Source organism: Onychomys torridus, chromosome 11 (assembly GCF_903995425.1).
Source record: "Onychomys torridus chromosome 11, mOncTor1.1, whole genome shotgun sequence".
Classification (NCBI taxonomy): domain Eukaryota; kingdom Metazoa; phylum Chordata; class Mammalia; order Rodentia; family Cricetidae; genus Onychomys; species Onychomys torridus.
Window position 1 is genome coordinate 71660042 of NC_050453.1, and position 23052 is coordinate 71683093.

A 23052-nucleotide genomic window follows, 5' to 3' on the forward strand; every position below is an offset into this window, starting at 1 on the left:
ATTCAATAAAGTATGCAAATAACCTTAAGTAGATGGAAATCAAAAATAGGAAAGTAATGCTGAACACAAGATACACCTTCACTAATAAACATACCTCTAACAATCCAAATCTACAAAACTGTTATGGTCAGCAGAAAGTTAACAAAAGCAGGGAAGAATAAAAGTTCCTAAAGACAATGTTACCAGCACAGTATGTTTATAGGCTATCAGGAAACAGTGAGAAGGCTGAGTAGAGGATGACAGGCTCTTCATCCTCAAACACTGGCACTTGCAGTGGATGTCTACAGGATAGGTCTTGCAATAGTACTCATCCCTCTCACTGAAGTACAGTCACTTTATCTGAACTACAGGGGCTGGGGTTGTGCTTCTTAATAACCAGTTACAGCCACACACAGGTAGCAGGCAATATCCTCAAAGCAGGAAATTGTTTAATTATCAACCCACTACTGGGTTTTGTTTTGTTTTCCTTAAAGAGATACTTAGCAAATTTGGTAAACAGCTGAAATGAATAGTTAAGAGATTTGGAAATAAGGCTCCATTTAGGACCAGGCAATCATGTTTCTAAATGCCTGATTCTGATAAAATAGCATGCTTGATGAGTTATTTTACTTTGAGAATGAGGAAGACCTTCAAATCAGTTCATCCAGAGATTAAAACAAATACTTACATGATGGGATGATAAACTGTGGTTCTGTATTTCCAGCATATCCTAATTTTGTATATCTGCAAAATAAAAACTTCATTAATCTCAGTATGTATTCTTAGATTTTTGTTAAAAAGTAGGATTTTAGTATACATACCATACAATATTCAAAAGTTTAGTTCATTTAGCATCTCTGCCTTGAAAACTATCAAAAGCACTAGCCGGGTAGTGATGGCTGATGCCTTTAATCCCGCCACTCAAGAGGCAGAGGCAGGCAGCCTGCCTAGACTCTAAGAGTGAATTCCAGGAAAGCTAGGGCTGTTACACAGAGAAACCCTCGCTCAAAATACATAAAAATTAAGAAAAGGGGGAGGAGGAAAGAGACAAAAAAGAATAAAAAGAAAACTATCAAAATCACATAGAGTCACAGTTCTGTTTCGTTCTGCAATATTGTGGACCAAACCATGAGGCTCTGTGCATGCTAAGCAGATGCTCTATGACTGAGCAACAAACTCAAATGCCCACAGCTTTTTATAAAAGAACATTTATATATGTATGAATATGTGTATGTGTACCATGGTGCAGTTGTAGAAGGAAGTCAGGGGACAACTTTCAGGAGCTGGTTCTCTCTTTCCTCCATATAGGTCCCAAGGACTGAACTTAAATCATGGGGCTTGACAGCAAGAGCCCTTTTAAGTTTACTCATTTGCGCACGCGCTCTCTCTCTCTCTCTCTCTCTCTCTCTCTCTCTCTCTCTCTCTCTCTCTCTCTCTCTCTCTCTCTCTCTCTCTGTGTGTGTGTGTGTGTGTGTGTGTGGCTTGTGGCATGTGTGCACAAGCCACAGCATGCATGTGGAGGCCGGAGATAAGCTCTTTCTCTTACCATGTGGATCCAGACAGATAGAACTCCACAAGTAATCAGATTTCACAGCAAACACCTTTACTCACTCAGCCCTCTCACTAACCACTACCACTTCAAGAAATTGGTACTACAGGACTATTAGTACTACATGTGTGAAACAACATGCAAAACAATCTTTCTCTCCGACCTTGTCTGTAACAGAAACGACTGGAAACGACAGAAGGAAAAGCAGTTACACTCTCAGTTTACACTGAGTACTACGCCGCTCTACCAAGACCAAGGAAGCTTTTCTATACTGACTAAAACACTCTGATATACTGGGGTAACTAAACAAAGCAAGGTGCAGATCAATGAGCAAAGTGTGCTGTATCTGCATAAAAGTGAGGTAAACACAAGGGACATATGAACAATAAGAACATATGAAATACATTTGACAATCTAGACACAGAATGTCTCTAAAATGTATGAGATAAGGAATTCTGGTTGCATCTAGGGGAGCAAAGCAAGTGGAATACAGAAAGGAGATGGAGATTTTCTTTTAACTATATGTCATTTCATATCACTTGAGTTTTATTATTCAAACAAATGATTTTTTAATGTTCTGATTCAGTGTTTCATCTATATTATTAAAACAAAAACTACTAAAATAATAAAAATTCTAATAATTAGAAATCGTAATGGAGCTTTGACAACGTGCTGGCAGCTACTTAAGAGAGAGATGGACAAACTGTTAACTACAAATAGGCTTTAGAAAGCAAGTCACAATGGTTTGTATTAGTCCATACTCAAACTTCCTAAATAGAAGTAACTTGCGGGGTTGGGGATTTAGCTCAGTGGTAGAGCGCTTGCCTAGTAAGTGCAAGGCCCTGGGTTCGATCCTCAGCTCCAAAAAAAAAGTAACTTGCTGTGAGATCACTGGACTCTGATAATATCTGAGAAAACTTTTCTAGTATGAAAGAAGAACCACTTTTGGGATGGTCAGCCCCAAACTAAGTTCAACAATTGAAAATACTAAACAGATTCAACCAAAAAATATTAGGAGAAACACAAAGACTCTCCAAAACATGATACTGCTCTGTTGACTAAACCTTCAAGTATTTCCCACTGTCTATGCTTTTGTTTCTAAAGCAAAATTCTGCAACAAATACGAATATGTTCCTTTACTAGGGGATGCCTAATAACCTCTTCCAGCTGTTCCAATGCTGTGTCAGCCTCCCTAGGCACAGAACGTTCGCTGAGAGCTTCCAAAGAGCTTGGTTCATCTCATGCCACTGAGCGTCTGTTAACCCTGCTCTGCCCACATCTGACTGCTCTCCAGCCCTCAACACAACCGCTACACTCCTGCTCATCTTGCAAAACCAGGGTATGTATGTATCAACTGCCTGTTTGAAAGCTTTCACAACCTCTCCAGACAGCCAACTGACCTTTATTATTTAATAATTTCCGAGTCTTGATCCCATCTGTAAAAATGGTTAACTGGTCTTTCACAGGATTAAACAAGATAACACAGTATTTACCATAGTACCTGACATAGCACTCACAAATATCAGTCCTAATTCTATTTTCCAGATATCTTAAATCACACCAATACCTTAAACTGAAAACTTACATAGTTACGACAATCATCTTTTTGTAAGTCAACTGAGACTCTTATATTGTAGTTCTTTTTATAAGCCAACTGAGACTCTTATATTGTAGTTAATACCTGATACTCTTTTCACATCAAAGTAGTATTTTATTCTTCCAATCCCAAATGTCTTCCTAATGTTAAGTCTTCATAAGTAGAAAAAAAACAGAACTCCCAATAATATCTAGAAGTGAATATTTCCGAACTGTCCACAGGTCTACAGACAGTAATCAGTAGTGTTCACTTGCATAAAAACTACCACAAGCTGACATGAACAACATGTTCCTCCCAGGAGAGTCCATGACACTAACCGTAACCAGTCAGAAACTAGACTGCACATTAATTGTGAACATTACCACCCGAGTCCAGGTTGTCATTGCACTAAAGCAGTGGTTCTCAACCTTCCAGTGCTGTGTTAACCCTTTAATACAGTTCCTAATGTTGTAGTGATCCCCAACCATAACATTTCCTTGCTAATTCATAACTGTAATTCTGCTACTGTTATGAATCATAATATAAATGTCTAATATGCAGGATATTGGATTCGCAACCCCTATGAAAGGGTCAATTGACCCCAAAGGGGCAGTGACACACAGGGTAAAAGCCACTGCACTAAAGGGAGAGGACCAATGGTATACTTTGTTCTCCTGGATAAATGGAACAGAATACATCATACAAAACTGAGGACTTGTCTAATACAAGACAACCTCAAGCTGCATGAGCCAGAAATGCTCAAACAGAATGTCCTGCTTTTAAGTCTGGCACTCCTACAAAACAGAAGAAAATAATCTACAAATCACTGACTAACCCCGAAATCTTAAAATGATAATCTAGTGCCTGTAAGATACGAGTACAAATTTGTTTCAGTTTCTCTAAGATTAGTCAATTGTAAAACAGTTAATACAGTCCCCACCAAATTAAAACAAAAAGTGAGACACTGAGGAGATGGCTCAGTGGTTAAGAGCACAGGCTGCTTTTCCAGGGACCAGGGTTTCATTCCCAGCATCCATGTGGCAAGTCCCAAGCATCTCTAACTGTGGTACCAGATGATCCAATTTCCTCTTTGGGCCTCTGAGGGCACCAGGCACACATGTGGTGTATAGACATACACGTGGGCAAAATAACCATAGCATACAAAATAAATAAATGAGTAAATAAAGTCTTTAAAATTGGATCTGGTGCTCTGATTCCCTGACATAAGTAGTATATTTAATCAGCCATACAATCAGTCCCCACTAAACTCCTCATATGAAAAACCAGAAGATAGGCTGGAAAGATGGCTCAGAGGTTAAGAGCACCGACTGCTCTTCCAGAAGTCCTGAGTTCAATTCCCAGCACCCACATGGTAGCTCACAACCATCTGTAATGAGATCTGGTGCCCCCTTCTGTATACATAATAAATAAGTAAACCTTAAAAAAAAAAAAAAAAAAAAGGAAAAGAAAACTGCCTCATTTAAGAAAGAAAGACCAGAAGACAATCCCAAAGTGTGTTAATTATCAGATAGACTGGACATCAGCTTTGACTACTACGATGAAGTAAAAGAGAATAGTCTTATATCTGATAACAAGGAAGAATCACCAGAAACATGAAAATAATACCAAGGACAAATGGAAACAGGTTAGGTATTTAATAAAAATAAAAATAAAAAAAAAAAGCTCCTATAAAGACCACTGAGGAAACACAACAGCACAATGCACAATGAAAAAGCTTAAAAAAAAGTTAGGAAATGTGAAAGCACATTAGCAGATAGAATCCAATTCTGGAAGCAGGGGAGGGGGTAAGAAAAAGACTGGACCCCTGGGGCTTGGGAGACCCAAGATACCAAAAAGTGACACATTTGCAGCCATGGTTAAGAACTTTCAAATTTAGTTACATGCTTGAGAGATCTCAAACATTTAAATGCCAAGAAAATTACACTTAGGCACACCACAGTCAAATTACTGAAGATAAAGATAAAGATTTGTGGAATATGACAGGCATTTGTAAAGAAACAAAGAGTAGTGTTTAGGGCTGGGAGGTGAAAGGAATAGAAAGATGCTAAATAACATGAAAAATAATTACAAGAGTAATTATTCAGAATAATTACCTAAGGAACAGCATGGTAACTATGGCTAATGTACCGTATATTCGAAATTTGCTTAGAGTACCACACATAAAGGTAGAATGCAATTATGTGCAGCTGACAGAGTTCTTTTACTTAATACAGCAGTTTGTACGTTATTTTTGCTTTGAAAAGCACCTCACAACAAATAAGATCCTTGAAGATAGCAATAGATTATAAATAGGAAAGTACTTGATGGAATAAGAATCAATGTTAAAATGAACTGGATGAAAGGCTGTGGTAAAAGCCAAAGAACAGCAAATACACCATTCCTCTGAACAGTGGGTGACTCTGCAGTCTACAAAAGGGAGAAAGGACAGGGCGTAGTTGGTGCTGTGGGCTTGTTACCCAAGCCCCACTTACCCCCAAATCAAGCTTGGAAAGGCTGGGAATGAACCTCAGTGGTAGTGGATTTATACAGTACAAACCATGCCTTAGGTTCAATCCCCAGTATCACAATGGGAGTGTGAGGAAGGGAGTCAAAGGTGGCACTTTTTTATTTTCTTTCTTTCCACATTTCACAACTTTTACAGCAGACAGCACAATACAACACAAGGTTATAGCACATGGAAGGTCTTCATCCCCGATTCTGTGAACCCATTTTCTACAATTTCTCAGTAGCTGAAAGAAGCCTATGAAAAGCGTGCTTCTGCCCTTACATGGCATAAAACATTGTACACAACTTGAAGCTATGATTATCCAACTGGAAATGAAAGAGGTCTTCAGATGAATCCCAGTGCACCCCCTGTAAAGAGCTTGGCTTTAGCTTTGCCACAGCTTCACTCTCTACCCAAACTCAAATAAAAAATCCAGGGCTAGGAACTTTAGACTAAGAATGTCAGAGCAAATTCACAGAACTTGCCAAACAAGTAGCAAATATTAGCTGGGAAAATATATTACAATTCCTTAGAAAGCTTTTCTAATTTTAGAACTCCAGGTTTTTTCTCACTACCTGCAAGTAAATGTTCAATCTTACATTAAAAAGCCTAGTAGAATATTGGGAGAAAACCTGAACTCTCAGTCAACAGAGACAATACTATTCTAGTTCCCTCAAGTACAAACTTGGAATCTAGCCAGAACTTAGGACCAAATGGACACAGGTGAGCCAAGTACAATGGTTCATTCACTCCTGGAATCCTAGTATGGGGAGGCTAGAGTAGAAGGTTCTTGAGTTGAGGCCCACCTGAATAACTGAACTAGTCCCAGGCTATCCTACACTCCCCTAGCAAGGACCCTGTCTCAAAAAACAGGGAGGGGAGGGGAGGGGAGGGGAGGGGAGGGGAGGGGAGGGGAGGGGAGAGGAGAGGAGAGGAGAGGAGAGAAGAGGAGAGGAGAGGAGAGGAGAGGAGAGGAGAGGAGAGGAGAAATGTTTGTTCCAGCATTAGGAAGCCTGGATCCTGATCCTACAAACATCTATAATGATAGACATATGATCACAGAAACAGACTTCTAATGTCTAAGCAATGACAATAATTCACAAAGCTCCCTTCCATAAAATTAAAAGTAGCAACAGACAGCACTTTCTTAGGATCAGTGAGCATTTCCTTCCAAATGACTTGTTCTCCAGACCTCCTTACATGCCTCTATCCATTCCTGGAATAATCTCTTCCAAGATTGTTTTCCCAATCACTCAGGCAATACCTGTCCATTATTATAAACAGCACAGATTACAGCAGTTAATACTTCCCTCATGAAAGTCAATCACAAAGGCCACAAATTGTATACTTCCATTTTTGTGAAATCCTAAAAGTTCACAAATCAAAGTGGATCAATGTATGCAAAGGGTTGAACTCAGGCAGAGGGAATGGAATGTGATTGCTAATGAGCAGAGTGTGAAAAATGATGTCCCCAGCTGATTGTGATAATGACTGTATTACCTGATGACTATGCTAAACTACCCAATTGTAAGAAAGTCTTTAAATGTCACACCTAACATACCTGATTTCTGTCAAGCAGTTTACACTAAAACAGAGCCTAGGTATACGATGAATAAGCATATGAAAAACAATTAAAACTGCCTGGCATACAGAATTCACTGTACATTTAGTCTTCTCTTTGTTTTCCACTGTAGGGAGTGCTATAATTTTTTTCCCTCCAGAATCTAATTTCCAACACCAATCGACAAGTACCACCGCTGAGGATTAAATCTTAGTAGGAGGCAAAGTTTTCTTGTCTAGGAGGAAAAGGATACTACTTCATCACACATCAGGTACAATTCTCCAATACATGGTCTATTAACTCCAGCTAGTCTGGTAGAACTTTGAATCCTTCGTGCAGTGAGGAGTCAGCTTAGGACACACTCTTTCTGCAGCACATCCTTGATGGGGCTCCTGCTGTCACAGACCTCCCTTCTTTGTGCCTGCACTCAATATTTCTTTTCTTTTAGCAACTAGAATAATTGTGCTAATGTTACTGTATCCAAAAACATCTACAGTGGGACTAAGGTATATTTCTTTCAATTCTTTTCAGTCTTCCTATCAGTTTTAAAGCCCACCCTCCCCCCACCTTTTTTCCCCCCTCGAGACAGGGTTTCTCTGCATAGCCCTGGCTGTCCTAGAACTAGCTCTATAGACCAGGCTGGCCTCCAACATGGAGATCCATCACCTCTGCCTTCTGAGTGCTGGGATTAAAGGTGTTCATCACCACCTTCCAGCCCCATCTCTCTTTTTTAAAAGCTTAATCTGTTTTTCAAATAACTTCCCTTATGGAACTAGAACCTGAAACAAGATGAACAGGGTCATCCACACATACTGACAAGGGCAGTCAGGGAATACTTCCACTCCCACAACAAAAAACTACAACAGGAGACAAAAATTCGGCTTTAAATACAATTTTCCAAAAGCTATACAACAGATTACAATGCCTTTGAAAGGTGTTCTAAATACAAAAAAGTTTCAGCCATTATTAATTAATTGCTATCACCCTTATTATAAAGCAAAATTACAAAGACTTTTGAACAGTAAACATTCATGTCTTTATTACAACTTCGTGTTTTTTAGCTAATACACCCAAATATGCCGTCTACTCCAGAGATAGCAACCTAATTCTACTTCCCAATAACTGGCTTCATTTAACCTATACACTCATTATTTCAGGTCCAAACAGCAAGTTCTCTCAGTCTAGTTTTCCATTTTCGGAGAAACTTACTTTCCTAAATTCCATTATTCATTTTACTTTGTTTCATATAGTTTCTAACATAAAGGACTGATAGGGTCTCATGTGTCCCAGGCTAGCCTTAAACTCACTATGTAGCCAAGGACAACCTCCTGCTCCCCCAGTGCTGGGGTTCAGGTGTGCACCACCACATCAAACCCAGCAGTTCCACTTCACAAAAGATACTTCAAACTGCAGAAAAAGTCACTTTTAACATTTAACTATAGTATAAATTATCTTTTTAATTGAACTAAGGAAAATTAATCTGCAATTGTCAACACGCCCTTAGGTACAATATTTACTCATAGAATATTGAAATGGACCACACGTAGTTCTTTATCATTTAACTTGCATTGTAATTGATCACTATAACCTTCCTAAACATTCCATGTTTATACTGAATTTAGCAGTTCTAAAGATAATTAATTTTTTTGTTTGTTTGTTTTTGTTTTTCTTGACAGGGTTTCTCTGTGTAGCTTTGTGCTTTTCCTGGAACTCACAGAGATACACCTGGCTCTGCCTCCCGAGTGCTGGGATTAAAGGTGTGTGCCAACACTGCCTGGCTAAATAACTAACTTTTAAAGGATGGATGCTTAAGAACTTTCTTATCTGGATTAAAAATCTAACCACTTACTGAGTATAGTGTATTCCCACTAGGGACAGTCTCCAGGACTGCACACTGCTCCTCAAACTCTAGATGAGTGGTTCTCAACCTGGATGGGCCGTGACCCTTTGTGGTCAAATGATGCTTTCACAAGGGTCTCATATTAGATATCCTGCATGTCAGATATTTACAATTCAATTCATAACAGTAGAAGAATTAGTTATGAAGTAGCAATGAAATAATTTTATGGCTGGGGTCACCACATCATGAGGAACCGCAACATTAGGAAGGTTGAGAACCACCGCTCTAGGTCTACTCAATACCTCACAATCCTTATATCTTTAAAATGTATCATACTTAATTCTGTAGGGTTTCTGAAAGAGTAATAATTATCTCAAAAAAAAACCCCCCCCCCCAAAAAAAAACACTTAAAAAGGCTGATTTACACAACCCAGTCAGTATCTGTGGTTATTTGAATGAGAAGGGCCCCCAAAGGAGATGGGGCCTTGCTGGTGGAGGTGTGTCATTGGGGGAGGGCTTTAAGGCTTTACCACACCCACTCAATTAATGCATGCTTGCTCTCATCACTACACACACCTCTCTCCTTTACAACGCTGGGCTTTGTGTTTCTAGAAAAGCCCCCATAAGTGCTCAGTTCTGTAATTAATTCTATGTGAATCATTAGGAACATCACTTAAATTTTGAAAAAAATTTATTAAAATTCACTTAATTTATGAACGTAACAAAGTAATTGGTTTCTAAAAATGCTTACAAGACATGTTATATTTACTTAAAATAATTTCTAAAACTTAAATATGCAAGCATTTGTTTTCTACTTCAGACAAATACCAAACAAATAGTTTACATTTTCACAGTCTGAAATCAAGCCTAAATTGGAAGGTCCTTTGTATCCTAAGTGCCCTTCAGGATTGCTATCCCTCCTCTTGGTAACCATTTGTTCATACTGAACACTCAAGAAGTAGACCCCCTTTCCCAAGAACACTGTAGTTTCATGAAAGGCAATGCATAGTGCCGTGGCTTGTTAGACGGTGGCACTGAAATAAATTATCTTTTAAAAAAGAACAAAGGCACTTAGAAAGAAAATGATGGAATGTTCAGCATCAGAACACCTCAATACACTCAAGTACCATTAGGGTAGAAATGGTGAAGAAACACAACACACAAACTCATTGCTGCTTCTTTACTGGTTTCAAGGAACAAGTGTGAAAAAGCAAAGGCGCTGATTTTAAGGCAATGGATCAGAAATGATTTGGGACAAAAAACCCTGAAACAAACAAATGATTACAATGTCACAAAACGCCTTTTGAGAACATAGGGATGTCATCTGTCTTTTTTGTTCCAATGATCATGACAGGTCTTTTTTGTCTTATGAAAGGCACACATACAGCAACCAAACACAAAGTAATAGACATTATTATCTTATTCCAAAGACCAAATTTATAACATCACCTATCTTGCACTAGTTAATCCATGAATATTCTAAGGACTTGGTGAGTGAGTGTGCGCATATTTTAGTGTGGCTAGCATTTAAGTGGTTTGTTCTTGCTTTTTTATACATATGGCTATTACAGACAGGTAGTGTCATTAAAACCCTAACAAGTTCCAACAGAATTACAGAAAGCACTGAATGCTTTTATTAGCCAGAGGACTTCAGTTGCAGAAATACGCTTGAAGCTACATTTTAGCCATTCCACACTGCCTCCAGAACAACATTTTAACTATTTCACTCATTAGGGAGCTGGACAGAGGGTTTTAGCACAACTCTGAGATATTCCTCTCCTGATTAAAAAGTTTGCCTCTCAGAAACAGGATGAAATAGAGTATGACTCACAAGCCACACGCGCTCGCTGACTCGCTGGCTCCCTAGCTCCTGTCATGACATTCCAGAAGCTGTTTCACAGGGCATATTACAGAAGCACTGCAACTCTATCTTTCTGTTCTTTTCTCTTTCAGTTCTCATTTGATCAGCCAGTCTACAAGCTGCTATCATAATGTCGGAATATCTGTCTGACTTAAGGAAGTCCCTTTATTTTTCACTCCTCAAGGACATTTCTAGCTACAAAACAGCATTACAAATACAACTATTCCAATTCTACTGTTTTGGTTTTTTAGTATTTATTTAGTGCATGCTTTCAAGATAGGTTCAAGTGTCTTCACCCACCGAGCCATTTCTGTGTCTCCCAAATTTAAAGGTTCTTAAAATTAATTCCTGGGCAAAGGAGATGGCCCAGTGGGTAGAGGTTCTTGCTGCCAGGCTTAGTCACCTGTGTTTCATCCCCAGAGCCCACATGGTAAAAGGAGAAAACTAACTCTTCAAACTTGTCTTTTGATCTCTACACCCACACCCAAGAAAATAAATGTTAAAAAACAAAAAAACCACAGGCTAACTCCTGTATCATCCTTATCATTCAAGGTCACGATCTTGAAATCCTCATTTATCAATTTATAATCCTAATTCCAAACCCTAGCTGTACCGCCTTCTCTCCTCTTAAATAAGCAAAACCAATACTGCACCAGATACAGCAAGCAGGCCAAGGTCTGTCTGAGATAAGAAAATAAGCACAAAACATCATGTTCTTTTCCTTAAAAACTTTAATTCAAAAAAACAGGAGGGAGCTGACTGATGATTATAATTGCAACATACCATGTTCTCACTATGTGCCGAGCCCTGTGTAAGGAACCATTTTCAAGCATTATAAAAATAAATAAGGTAGAAAATTATTATTGCTAAACCATAAATAAGAAAAGTAAGACCTTCTGAACTGAAGAGTGCAAAGCATACAGATTCTTCTGTGGCAGGGTTTGAATTAAATTCCTTGCAAGCCATAAAGAAACAGTGCAACTGTGAAAGGGAAGGTATAGATAAGAGCAGCAGTCTTCAAACATCACCTTCCACTCCATCCCTACCACCAACAGCCAACTGCAAACTGTTCTCTACTATATATTACCCACCAGCAAAGCTGCTGTTGAGTAGGCTGCATAAGAATCATCCAGGAAACAGGGTGTGCTGGCTCACACCTGCAATCCCCGCTCTTGGGAGACTGAGATAGGAAGACTGCCCTGAGTTGAGCTACAAAGTGAGCTCCAGGCAGGCCAGAAGTTTAGTGAGGCTTGTGGTCTCAACAAACAAGAGAAGACTCATCTAGGAAGTCCATTGAAACAAACGCTCATTGACTCCACACACTGTGTACAGAGTTTTAAAAACCATACACCTAACTAACTAGGTGTGGTGGTGCCAGTCACCTTGGTGTTTGCTCAAGAGGTGGAGGAGACAACAGTGCAAGGCCACCCTGGGCTACACGGGACTCAGTATCAAAAAAGACACACCAAAGCAGAGGCATACTCCTAACTCCTGTTTCACATTCGTTCACTGCTAAGAACAGCAGCAGATCTTGCGATACAGATCAGAGTTGCTGCTGTACACCAAGCCTTGTTGCTTGACCTTACTCTCCTACATGCAGTCCTACTGCATTCCACTCAGTAAATGGACTAAACGTCCTGTTTTCGGCAACAATTACTCTTCTTGAGAATTTGGACTCCCTATCAAGTAGAGTTCTCTTACAATAAAGTTTTGCTGACATATAAAACCTAGTACAGTAGATGTTGGAAAATGACAGTTCGCATATAAAATCTAAACTTACATTATGTTATTGAACAGTCCAAAACTCACGAAGAAAGCAAGCAGTACAAGACAAGCAGCCATTCTTCCCATCAACAATGTGCACAAACAGCCTTCCTTCCTTCCCTTGGTAAAAGGCTCTCCTGTGCATCTACCCAGCTCCATGAAAGGATGGCTCAAATCTGACATTCATTACAGCTTGCTTGACTTCCTGACCACAATCACCACTTTCCTTAAAACCTGGAAAACACTATTACTATCTGAAAAGCACATATCTATCTAATGTTTGATAACTGCCAGTATCAGCTGGCTGTGGTGGCTCACAACAGTCAACCCAGCACTCAGGAAACCAAGGCAAGAGAATCACTGCAAGTTTAAGAGCAGACTGAGTTTCAGTGATTACCGCTACTCAGTGAGATTACTTCAAAAAACAAAAACTGAGAGAGAGCCCTGCCTTTATCTACCACCTTTAATTTTTAATGTTAGGTAGGATTAGGATTCATGAGGGCAGTCTGTATTAGATATTTTTACTATAATTCCAAGAGTGACTGGCCAACTGGGAAGTATAAAGTAAACCTCAACCATCCTCAAGTAACTATGGAATAAATTAATTCTTTCTCAAACCAAAACACTGAAACAATTAAAAACTGTCCATGGTTGACCCTTCGGGTTCCATGTTACTGTACTTCGGCAAGTGGCTTAACCTCCTGAAGCTTAAGTTTCTTGTCTACATAATGCAAACACACTGTTCAAGGAGAAGGGAAAGGGTGAGGAGCTGATACACAGCACTCACCACAGGCCTTGCACATGGCTCTTACTAACAGTAGCTACTTCCTGAGAAACTCCAGAGTCTTTTTTTAAGTAACAAGGAAATAGTGTAGAAATTCAAATATTCAGGGGAAAAATCTAAAGAAAGACAAAAAGATTTCACTAACTGAATCAAATTCATAGGGCTAGGATTATTTTTTACAATATCACTGTAAACAAGAGTTAAGTTGAATTAATTTTACTAACAGAAAGAATGATGTATATAGTTCTCTAAAAGGGGGGCTCAAAGAACCCCATAGGGTCAAATACAGAACTTAGTTCAAGCAGCTACTCCACAACCTACTAACTAAATGATATTAAAGGTAACATTCTCCCTTCTCACTTGTAAAAAGCAAAAAGAGCTATCATAAGTCAAATTAAAATAGAACCAATTAAAACCTTGGCCATTAGATTCACCAGTAGCCAACCTTCCCCTTCTGTTCTTAAGAATACAAATTCTGAACTGTGTTTAATGATAGCCCTGGAAAGGTCACTACACAGTGCATCCCAAAGTCAGTCTAGGCACCATGAACCAGGCAGGCAGTAAAGATGCTAGCAGGAAAGGAGTCTTAAGAACCTGTCTTCTCAAGAACAGTGTCTGTTACCTTAAACAACATACACAAGTAATCAAGAGTAAGAGTTTCAAAGAATCCTTGTTATCAAGATATTATGAATGTTCCTTTTATACTATTAACACATTATAAACAGAATACAGTCAAGAAAGACAAACTTCCTCTAAGCATGCTTTCACTCATCCATGGCTTCTCACTGCTCTCAAACTCACCTTTATAACTGCTAGGATTTGGCCACAGGATGAATTATAAAGACCCTACTTTTACCAAAACCAACAAAAATATTTGTGCTTACAGTTAGAAGACTGCTTAAAAAAAAAAGATTTGAGAAATTCTGTAATTTATTTAAATATATCCAAGATTGCAAAATAAGGCTGTATATTAACCTGTTATTTAATCAGTGGGTATAACCCACTAAAGCAATTTCTCAGTGAAAAACAAAATATATAAAGAGAAAAGTCCATAATGCAATGCTGGAGAAATGAGAAAAAAACAGACAAAAACGAAACTCACTTACGAAAACTTTATTTACCCAAGTATTACATCCTTTTAATGCTTTAAAATTGCGTTTCTCATCACTGCTCCCTCTGTCTGACTGGGGTCTGAAGCAGGACCTGGTGCATGTTGAGGCCCTCTACCCTAAGCTACACTCCAAAGTCCTACACTTTGTTTTAAAGCAACCAGATTTCTGAGCAGGAATTTTATTCTACAATACTTTGCCAATATAGACCAAAAAGTATGTTGACATGATATGGATATGAAGGAAGTATTTCTTTCTTAATTCTTTAGGTATATGAAAAATACTTCATGACCTGAACCTGGGTCATGATGATAAATCTTTGATGATGAATTATGCTGGAGGATTCCTAATTTAAAGTTCTGGAATTAAACTTCATATGTCCTAACTCTTACAGCTTGTAAGACCACCATCAAGATTAACAGACTATCACTTTTTGCCTAAATTCTTTAATGAAATGGGATGGGCAGCCTGCAAATGTTTCACTCACCCTATAAGAGTACCGATATCGACCTAAGGTGTGTGTAATGGCTAAAGTATGGGGGAGGGGAAACACAAGCTGAAGGAGTACCTTCGGCACTTCTGGGGGTTATTGAGACATAAAACTCCCTGTTGGTCATTCTTGAACATGCTATTTATCCTGGTCACTGAGAGAGGGGTTTCCTGATAAAACTCAAGGTATGATTTCTAAACTGCTACACTTAATACCCAACTTGGGAGGTGGGGGTAGGGTGATGCCACACAAAAATCCTTTTGAGAAGCAAAATAAATAGACCTCTAAACTGGGAAATTCAGACTGTGATCAAAGGTAAAAACACTGAATAGAGAAGATGACTTTAATCAGTTCAATCTGTATCATAAATCAATGTCCAGCTAACCAATCCTTGTAAGGTGAGAGAAGTGTACTATGAAATGATTTAGTAATTGAGATATTAGACAGAAATAGCCTACATAGAAGCTGCACTCCTCCTGGTCACTCAACATGTGTTTTTAATTCAAGGTTACCCTTTCAAAAAAAAAAGTCACTTAGGGACAGCTAAGTTCAATGAGCTACCCAATACTACTCATTCAAAAATAACCAAAACTGCATTTTAAAAGAAATGCATAAAAAGAAACATCCTACTTAAGTTGTCTCAGCATTATTAATAAGGTGGTCAATGACTACACGATTTCCTAACAATAACAATCATTTCCAAAGCATGAAGTATTACATAGCAGTATCTGTAACTTCAATACAAGGCACTTGAAAAGTCCTATTCACTCTGGTCAGTTCTAATTTTAAAAATGCCCCTAACATCCATCTATTCACCAATTAAAACTATATGAAAGGATAAACTTAAATATACATATAGAAACACTTCAGGAGAACGAGACTGAAGTGAAAGAAAATCTAACTTTAATGGGATGTCAACTAAGAAATACACAGAAATTCCAAGACTAAGCTAGTGTTTTCCAAGAAAAAAATTAAGATATCCGTTGTTTCCGGCTGCCTGGACGGTGGGTTAGAAATGAAGACAGGAGACGTAAGATTGGAGGAATTTACACAGACTAACTAGTGTGGGGGGAGGCATCTTTTAAATTACTGTGGGACAGTGAGTAGGAGGGAAAAGGCTAGCACCTGTCCTCAAAACCACGGATGTGTCTGAGGGTTAGACTGCATGCAGCACAGGCGTCTTCCTCCACAAAGTATTTCAACCTAGAGCACCAAAAATGAAGTCTTCTCTCTAAGGCACTGCACAGAGGCAAGCTGTAACTCTCTAAAAGCTTCATGAACACAAAACCACCCCTTTACAGTCGTTTTAGTCAACCCACCACTATCAGAAACGATTACTCTAAATCAATGTATACACTCCTTCACACCTCTATGCCTCCTTTCGGCATTCAAGATGCTGTCACAAAACGACCGTAAACGTTCAGTTTAGTTTCCAGGGTGCGTCCCTGCTCCTCCCTCTCGGCCTCCCTCCCTGGGCACGAGAACATTTTTTTTTTTTTTTTTAATTCAAGCACACTGAGACCTAGCACTCAGAACCCACTCTTTCTGCAACCTGCTTAATTTTGAAAGTTCTAATAAGAAGTGCTAACGTTGGAGACGAAAAACTACCTTATAAGGCTATAAAAGACGGAAAGCAGGAAGCGGCTTTGACAAAACTGAGGAAGTTGCAGCGCGCTTGCTCACTAAGGGACTTTTTTTGAGGCAAGAGCAATAAGCCCATGAGATCCTCCTGGCTGGAACTGAAATGTGACTCGGTCCACTGGGTAGTGGGAGCTGGCGGAGACGCGGTGTCGGGCGGAAACCAGGCGGCGCGCGGGGGGTCCTCTGCCCGAGCCCCCGCTCCTGCTTCCCATGTTCCCAGCCTGGCTCCGGCTCCTCCCCACCCACACGCCCTGGAGACTGAGGGGTGTCACAACGGTCTTGCAAACCCTGCGAGGGGCGCTTCTCCTTTTTTGCCTCGACCCTATGTCTGGCGGCCGCCTGTGAGTCCCCACGATCCCGGGCAGGCGAGGGAGAGACGGGGAAAGGAACGCCAGGTGGGCCGGGCGGCCTCCTCGGGAGGGAAGGGCCTCACGGGATCTCCGTCCCAGGAGGCTCCCGGCACCACCCCGCGCCAGGCTGGCCGGCTCACCCCCATTCATCCATCGCCCTCCTCCGGCTGTTCCCAGCCTCAGTTTCCCCCACCCAGAGGACCCGCCGTACCCCGTGCCACAGTCCACCACACAGGCCGGCAGCCGTCCCGCCATCTTCCTCCTCGCCCGCCGCCGCCGCCGCCGCCGCCGCCGTCCGTTCCGTGCTGCTAGAGGCCGGGGATGGAGAAGGGAGCTAGCTGACCATGCACTGGCCTGGGCCGCCCTCGGTCCTGAGGGAGGAAGGGAGGGAGCTGTGGGAAGCCCGAGCAGTAGCGAGTGAGCAGCAGGCTAGTACTTCCGCAAGCCCGGCAGGCTGGCCGGCCGGCAGGCTGTCCCCGCCCTGCCCCGCCGCGGCCTCCTCCTCCACCCCTCGGCTCTCTCGGCCCTCCTCCTCCTCCTCACTCCCGCCCCCACCCTACAACTTCTAACCCTCACACTGCCTTTCCGCGGGTAGCCAAGATGGCCGCCGCTGCCGACGCCCCGGCCAGGCCAGGCCCCAGGCCGCGATCGCTCCGACTTCCGGTTCCGGGTGGGAGGGGCGAGGGCGCGTGCGCTGTAGTGTGCAGCCGGGCGGCCTCGGCTCCTTTCCGGACCTCCAAACGCTCCACTTCGGGTTTTCAGGCGGCTAGACATCCAGAAGCGAAGCGCAGCTAGAAGTGGTTTTTTTGGTTTTTTTTTTTCCTGAAGCGGCAGCACTTGCGCGGCACCGCTGCTCCGGTTCCGACTTGCGAAAATTCCACTTCGCATTTTCCGTCCGGTGACAGCCCAGAAGTCAGGCTGAGCTTCCTTCCCAGTTCTGAAGCTGCCTTTTGGTGATGGTGGGTGTGTGCGTGTGTGTGTTCCTTCTCCGCTAGCTGGAGGAATGAGCAGAAGCGCTTCTCTGCTGCGGGGGAGAGGGGCTGATTGGAAACGTGTTCAGCAGCGTGCCCCCTTTATCGCTGTAGCACATCTTGATGAGCAGTCAGGAAAGGGATGAACAAAGGTTTGTGTCCTGAGATTTATGTCAATTATTTTATTTACATTGTAGGTTTCAAGCTCCCCAAGATGGTGGGCCCGTGCTTTTAAGGAAGGCAGGCGTCCAAAAGGTTAGATTATGTTCTATGTTGCACCTGTTCACCGAAAAAACATAAACAAGAAAAAACAATACTTTGGGGGGGGGCGAATGGGGGTTCCAGTGAGTGTCTTCAAGAAAGGCAAGCATTGGACCAGTGAGATGGCTAAGCGGGTAAAGGCTCTTGCGGCTAACCTGAGTTTGATCCCTGGGGAGCCACATGGTTGAAGGAATAAGTAGACCCCAGATTGTTGTTCTTTGATTTTTGATTTTGCACATTCCCCGCCTTCCCCACCCCCAGTAAATGTAAAATAATAAAGCTAAAAACGCAAGCTTCCCAGAGGTTATGTTCTACATAGCCTGCACAAGTGGCCTTTATTTGGGTTTTGGGGTGATGATAGACTTCCTACAAGAGTAGTAAGATTCTCTTGGGCCTTTGAGAAAGGCCAGCGTCCCAGAGGTTGTGTTCTACATAATAAACTATACAAGTGGCCTGTATTTGGAGTATTGATGGACTTCCTTGTGTAGAGCTGTTAGCATGATACCAGCTTTTTGTGGTGGAAAGAAAAAGACAAAATGTGTGTTTTTTACATTACAGACTTAAAAAGCAATATTTTTAAAACTTGAAAGCATCACAGTAACATAGAAAGCCTAAAGTACGCTGCTGGGTCACATCTCCAGGGATTCTGCAAAGACAATGTGCACTAGAGACTTGACTTTCTCATAAGCAGGAACCCAGAAAGTTAATAGCTTACCTTCCCAACAGGCTTATCTTTTATTTATTAACAATTCTATACATGTAAACAATGTACCTTATTTCTTTTACTTATTTAATTTTTATAACCATTTCTTTATTAATTATTTGGGAATTTCACATCATGCCCCCCAATTCCACTCATTTCCCAGTCCCTCCATATCTGTCCTTCACCCTTGCAGTATCCCCCCAACAAAAGAAAAGTTAAAAAAAAAAATGTAAACCAAACAACCAACCACAAAACTCCCACTTCGCTCCTTTGTCTTTCCCAGCTCCCCAGTCCCTCTTCCTGGTACTGGGAATGTCACACAGTGGCCTACCAGCCATACTTGCAAATGTCCATTACAATGAGTCATTAATCAATGTATCACATTTACCCTGAACCCTCTCTCCAGTTCCTCTAGCATGTTCCCCTTCCTCTCTTCGTGTTCTCTCTCCTTTTCTTCCTCTTCCACTTATTTTTGTAAGCCATTGAATCGAATCGGCTTGGCCTGTTGGAATGCTGGCTGACCTTGGCTTGAGCTTCAGGTAACTAGAACTGCAGTCAGGACTGTCCAGAATACAGCATGTCACCACACCCCTCCTCATCTTCTGGCTCTTACGTGCTTTCCACCCCCTCTTCCATGATACTCCCTGAGCTCTGTGGAGTGGGAAGGGTTGATAGAGATGTACCATATTAAGACACTCAGTATAGTCACATATTCACAGCATTTTATGAGTGTCTGCTTTATCTGCTGACCACTGCAGAGAGCAACTTCTCCAGCCAAGGGCAGCGCTCATCTATGTGTAGAAATATCGTTATTTAGAAGGTAGTATCACAACAGTTCCGTTTAGCAAGGCAACAGTAGATTTCCTGCTAGGGCCTGTGACTTCCTGAGCCATAGGCTTTCAGACAGGTTTACCATACCAGGCATAAATTCCCTTCTCTGGAGTAGGCCTGAAATCTACTCCAAAAGTGGTTGATTACCCCTATAACCTCTGAGCCATCACTGCACCGGTGGGCATATTTTGAACAGGCTAATCTTTTATGAACCACCGTAGGTTTGATTATATGAGACTATAATAAAATATATTAAGAAAAGATGTCTTACTCAATACAGAATATTATGTTATCAGGTGTTAAGCTGACCTGAGGGGTAAAACATTGTTTCTCTTTTACTGTTATTAGTCATTTGACAGGAAGTATTTCTCGCCTGCTTTGTATGGCAGAGACTGGACTGACCCTGAATATAGTGGGGTGCAGGATAGATAAGAGCTGTGCTCTCAGAGTTCTACACATAAGAAGAGAAGCAGATCGTATTAAGTGCTGTAGAAAAGTGCTGAGGACTGTGAGAAACAGAGATGAAGAGCTGGAGGACAGCTGAGCAGGAGCAACTGAACAAGGTTCTTAGCTGAGCCACAGAGAGTAAGGAACAGAGGAAGAGAGGGAGGCCCCAGGAAGAGAAGGTGTAAGTGTTTAGGTCCCGGCCAGCCGGCCTGAGATGGTATTGGGGGAGGGGAGTCTGACTTCTTCGCCAAGCAGGAAGAAGAGTTCAGTGGTTAAAATGAAGACAACCAAAGAGGATGTGATGAAAAGTGAAGCATGAGAAACAGCATGGGTGCAGGAGTTCGTACAGCCCACTCAGCATACTCAAGCTTAGCCCAAAACAAGGTGGAAAATATCAGGAATTAGGGAAAAAATTAAGGACTGTGAGAATTGAACTTTCTGGAAAGAGGGGCGTTGTACATGGAACCTTCTGGAAGGCTTGTTAACTAATTAAACTTTACTGACTGTGAGAGGCTGGAATGTCATGGGTCCAGAGCCTAATTACAATGAGCTTGGGGCTATCTTTGCCCCCTCTATAGCCATTCCATTGCCCATGCCTATGTCTGGCCTAACATGTTTGTGACTAACAGGTGAAACCTTTCGGAATATATTAGCTTAATAGGTCTCTGATTTCCATCCATCAGAAAGTTCTGGGTGTCAGTCAGCTATCTGAGGCCTAGCAGTGATTTTTTTTTCCACTTTGCTGTAAGGCACATCTCTGATGTTTCCACTAATATATTAAAAACACCTTAATGTATGGCTTATTCTGTTCTGTAAATGAAAAAGCTTCATGAAACTGTTACTACATTGGAACACATTGACAGTAAACCGAGGGCTGTGTTCCTGGGCCATAGTCACTCATTTGGCTCCAGTAGAAACTCTCTTTTATCCCTTCTGAGGTGAGAGTTGTATTTTTCTAATTGACATCTGTTTTGTTGAGACTTGGTGCAGTAGAATCCAGAGGGGATAGATACAGTGTGTTCTGGAATTCCCAGGTAGAAAGTGGTGAGGGACCTGCCTTAGTTAGGGTTTCTAATGCTGCAATGAAACATCAAGGCCAAAAAGCAAGTTGGGGAAGAAAGGGTTTATTTGGCTTACACTTCTACATTGCTGTTCACCACAGAAGGAAGTCAGGACAGGAACTCAAAAGGGGCAGGATCCTGGAGGCAGGAGCTGATGCATGGAGGGGTGCTGCTTACTGGCTTGTTCCTCCTGACTTGCTCAGTCCGCATTTTTATAGAACCCAGGACCACCAGCCCAGGGATGGCACCACCCATAATGGGTTGGGCTCTCCCCCATTGATCACAAAATGAGAAGATGTCTTCCAGCTGGATCTCATGGAGCCATTTCCTCAACTGAGGCTCCTTCTTCTCTGATGACTCTAGCTGTGTCAAGTTGAGACACAAAGCCAGCCAGCACAGGGCCTGATATGTACAGAAGGGCAGCAGGGTCCGTTAATATGGAGCATAGTCACAGCTCCTCATACTAAGGGAAGGTTTCTGAGAAGTTGCCTTCCCAGCAGTCAAGCACGAGTGGTTCTTCTTTCAGATGCATGGTTCCTGATTTCCCCCGTACATTTTAGAAGGTGCTAAACCCTTTTCCCATGACCTCTTCTCGTCAACTTCTTGGGGTTATGTGGGAGGAGATGTGCTAAGAGACCACCCCAGACAGAAGGTCAAGCAGTGACTGGACACAAGCAGATGGATAGATTGCTTTTAGCAGTTAAAGGTAGTTAAGTCACACGTGAAAGACTCTACCACAGTGCTCCTAAGTATGGCTTAAAGGAACCTTGGAAATGTTACCAAGAGGAGCTCAGACTGGCAGTCCCCAAGAAAACTACCCAACACCCTGGCCTTGGGCAGTTGTGAGGAGGTAGTTACAGCAAAGGCCAGAAGCTTTGTGTGTGTGTGTGAGTGAGAGATGGAGCCTCCTGTGGGCCACGCTGTGTAGCAAAGGGTCACCTTGAATCTGTGATCCTCTTTGCCGCCACTTCACTAGTGCCGCGATTACCTGTGTGTGCCACGGTTACCTGTGTGTGCCACAATTACCTGTGTGTGCCTCCGTGCCCCATTTATGTTGTGGTGAGGATTAATCCCAGGTTTCATGCCTGCTCAACAAGCACTCTGCCAACTGGGCTACATCCCAACTCAAGGATCAGAAACTTCCAGTTCCGGTCTGGTTTTCGATGGGTGATGTGGGCCACCAGGATGATGTGGGGACACATAGGCGCCCACACCCAACAGACGGCAGTAACTACCCGTTGCTACGTGGGAATGCAGGCCTGATGTTGCCAGAGAATTCTTCCCAAGAGAAGTTTGAAATCTGTGATTCTTTGTTAAGTGCTATTATTTGAATATATCCTCCAAAATAGAGACATTGGAAATTAATGCCCCCACCACAATGGAGTGATGTGGGGAGGCAGAAGCATTAAGACGAGATTATGCTTTGAGGGCTCTGCCCTTGGGAATGATTAATACTATTGTCTTAGAGTGGGTTTCTGCATTTTGTTTGTTTGTTTGTTTTATTTTTTGAGACAGGGTTTCTCTGTGTAGCTTTGCGCCTTTCCTGGATCTCACTCTGTAGACCAGGCTGGCCTCGAACTCACGAAGATTCCCCTGCCTTTGCCTCCTGAGTGCTAGGATTAAAGGAATGTGGCACCACCACCCGGCTGCTTTCTGCATTTCTTAAATCATTTATCTATTCATTCATTTTTATTTATTTTATATGTGTATGTATGTATATATGAATGTATGTGCACCACATGAGGTACCAACAGAGGCCAGAAAAGGT

General features: G+C 41.8%; 1 protein-coding gene across 2 annotated transcripts in view; it reads right to left on the reverse strand.

Annotated features, from left to right (window-relative positions):
• The window catches only part of Actr3 (actin related protein 3), a 42907-nt gene extending 25233 nt beyond the window's left edge, over window positions 1-17674 (reverse strand). Inside the window, exons 1-3 of one of the 2 annotated variants that reach the window (XM_036202364.1) lie at window positions 17587-17674; window positions 17222-17381; window positions 668-723 (exon numbers count right to left, since the gene is read on the reverse strand). In XM_036202364.1, coding sequence (XP_036058257.1) covers window positions 668-723; window positions 17222-17265 — 100 coding nt within the window. In that variant the 5' untranslated portion in view covers window positions 17266-17381; window positions 17587-17674. Of the gene's footprint in view, window positions 1-667; window positions 724-17221; window positions 17382-17580 lie in introns of both variants that reach the window. The other variant, XM_036202365.1, reaches the window with a different exon arrangement.
• Between the last annotated feature and the right edge of the window lie 5378 nt (window positions 17675-23052).